Below are 1419 nucleotides of genomic sequence, written 5' to 3'. Positions count from 1 at the left end.
ACGAGCTTTGCGGGCGAGCCGAGGAGGGCGAGGCGGAGGGCGAGGCGGGCGAGGCGGAGGCGGGGAGCGGCTCGCTCGACTTCGCCACCTTCGTGCGCCTGATGAGCTCCAAGGCGGTGAGCGAGTACAAGGCGGCCGCCCGGCGGAGACCCAGCGTATGCAGAGGGTGGCGCCCCTTCACGCCCGCCCCTGTGAACAGGCGCCTGAGGCGGAGCTGCGTCCCGCCTTCGCCGCGCTCGACGTCAACGGCGGCGGCGGCGTCCCGCGCGAGGAGATGCTGTGAACGGCGTCTCTTCACGGCCATATGGTCTGCACAGGCGACGGAGTCATCTCTCGCGATGAGATGCTGCGCGCGATGGAGTGCGTCGGGCGCAATTTGCCGGCGGGGGGCAGCCGCGACGAGGAGTCGCTCGCGCGAAAGGCGGCAGTCGCCTTCGACGCGCTGGACGTGGACAAGTCGGGCACCCTCGACTACGAGGAGTTTGTGGCCGTCCTGTCGGGGCTACGGCACACGGACCCGCTCGAGGCCTTGTCGGAGTGACGAACGGCCGCAGCGCCCACTGACGACACAGAGCTCAGAGGCGGCTGGCCAGAGTTCTGGGTGAGTTTTGGAGGGAGAGAGAGAGAGGTTTTGGAAAACAAAAAGGATAAGTAGCGCGACATTCGTATTTCCTTTATAAATAAATACAACGGACATCCCAAGCTAGGGCTGGGTCGAGGACAGACACGTCCCCACCTTTGCAGGATTTTGCAAAAGCGAGGGGCGAGGGCGCATCGCCGCGCGGAGAGGGCTGGGCACAGGGCACAGGGGATCTCTCTCGCATAGGATATGCACTCGGCGGCACGAGGGCAAGGCTGGGCGTCCTATGTTTGTGCTCCCCCCCGGACCCCTCGCTCTCGGGCACTAACCATCTGACCACTCATCGACGGGGCTTGGCGAGCGGCCGCGCTGCGGGGCAGGGCTGGTGAGAATGGGCTCTGGCCACTCGCCCGTGCGGTTGTAACCCCGCATCTGTCGGACAGAGGCCTCGACCGCCCCTCGCGGCAAGCTCTCGAGCATCTCGAGCAGCTCGCCCGCCGCCATCGCCGCCTCAAACTGCTCCCTCATGCCGAGCGCGCCGCATACCCTGCGGACCGCCTCCTGCTGCACCTCGTCCGGCGTATCGGTTTCATAGCCGGACGAGTCAGCGGAGGCGGCCCGCTTGGCGGGCGGAGAGTCGGGCGACGGCGAGCGCGACTGGCGCGAGGGCCCGCTGCCGCGCGCGGACAGCGCGTTCTTGTCAACGAGACGGGGTCCAGCATCGGCACGGCCCCTGGCACCGCGGCCCTTGCCGCGCTGCTGCTGCCCACGCTTCCTGCCCGGGTTAGGGACAGTGAAGGAGCAGCCGCGCACTCCGCCGCCGCTGGGCGGCGGCGGCA

At 68.2% G+C, this 1419-nt stretch overlaps 1 protein-coding gene across 1 annotated transcript; it reads left to right on the top strand.

Moving 5' to 3' along the window:
* Positions 1 to 101: 101 nt before the first annotated feature.
* EMIHUDRAFT_257817 (hypothetical protein) lies at positions 102 to 541 on the top strand (the record flags this gene model as incomplete). Its single annotated transcript, XM_005762508.1, has 3 exons — positions 102 to 116; positions 200 to 259; positions 344 to 541. The coding sequence occupies 3 exons, from the start codon at positions 102 to 104 to the stop codon at positions 539 to 541; spliced, it is 273 nt and encodes a 90-aa protein (XP_005762565.1).
* Positions 542 to 1419: the final 878 nt, after the last annotated feature.

Source organism: Emiliania huxleyi, assembly GCF_000372725.1.
Source record: "Emiliania huxleyi CCMP1516 unplaced genomic scaffold EMIHUscaffold_6740, whole genome shotgun sequence".
Classification (NCBI taxonomy): domain Eukaryota; phylum Haptophyta; order Isochrysidales; family Noelaerhabdaceae; genus Emiliania; species Emiliania huxleyi.
The sequence above is the reverse complement of the archived record's forward strand: the minus strand, read 5'-3'. Positions and strand labels throughout refer to the sequence as shown.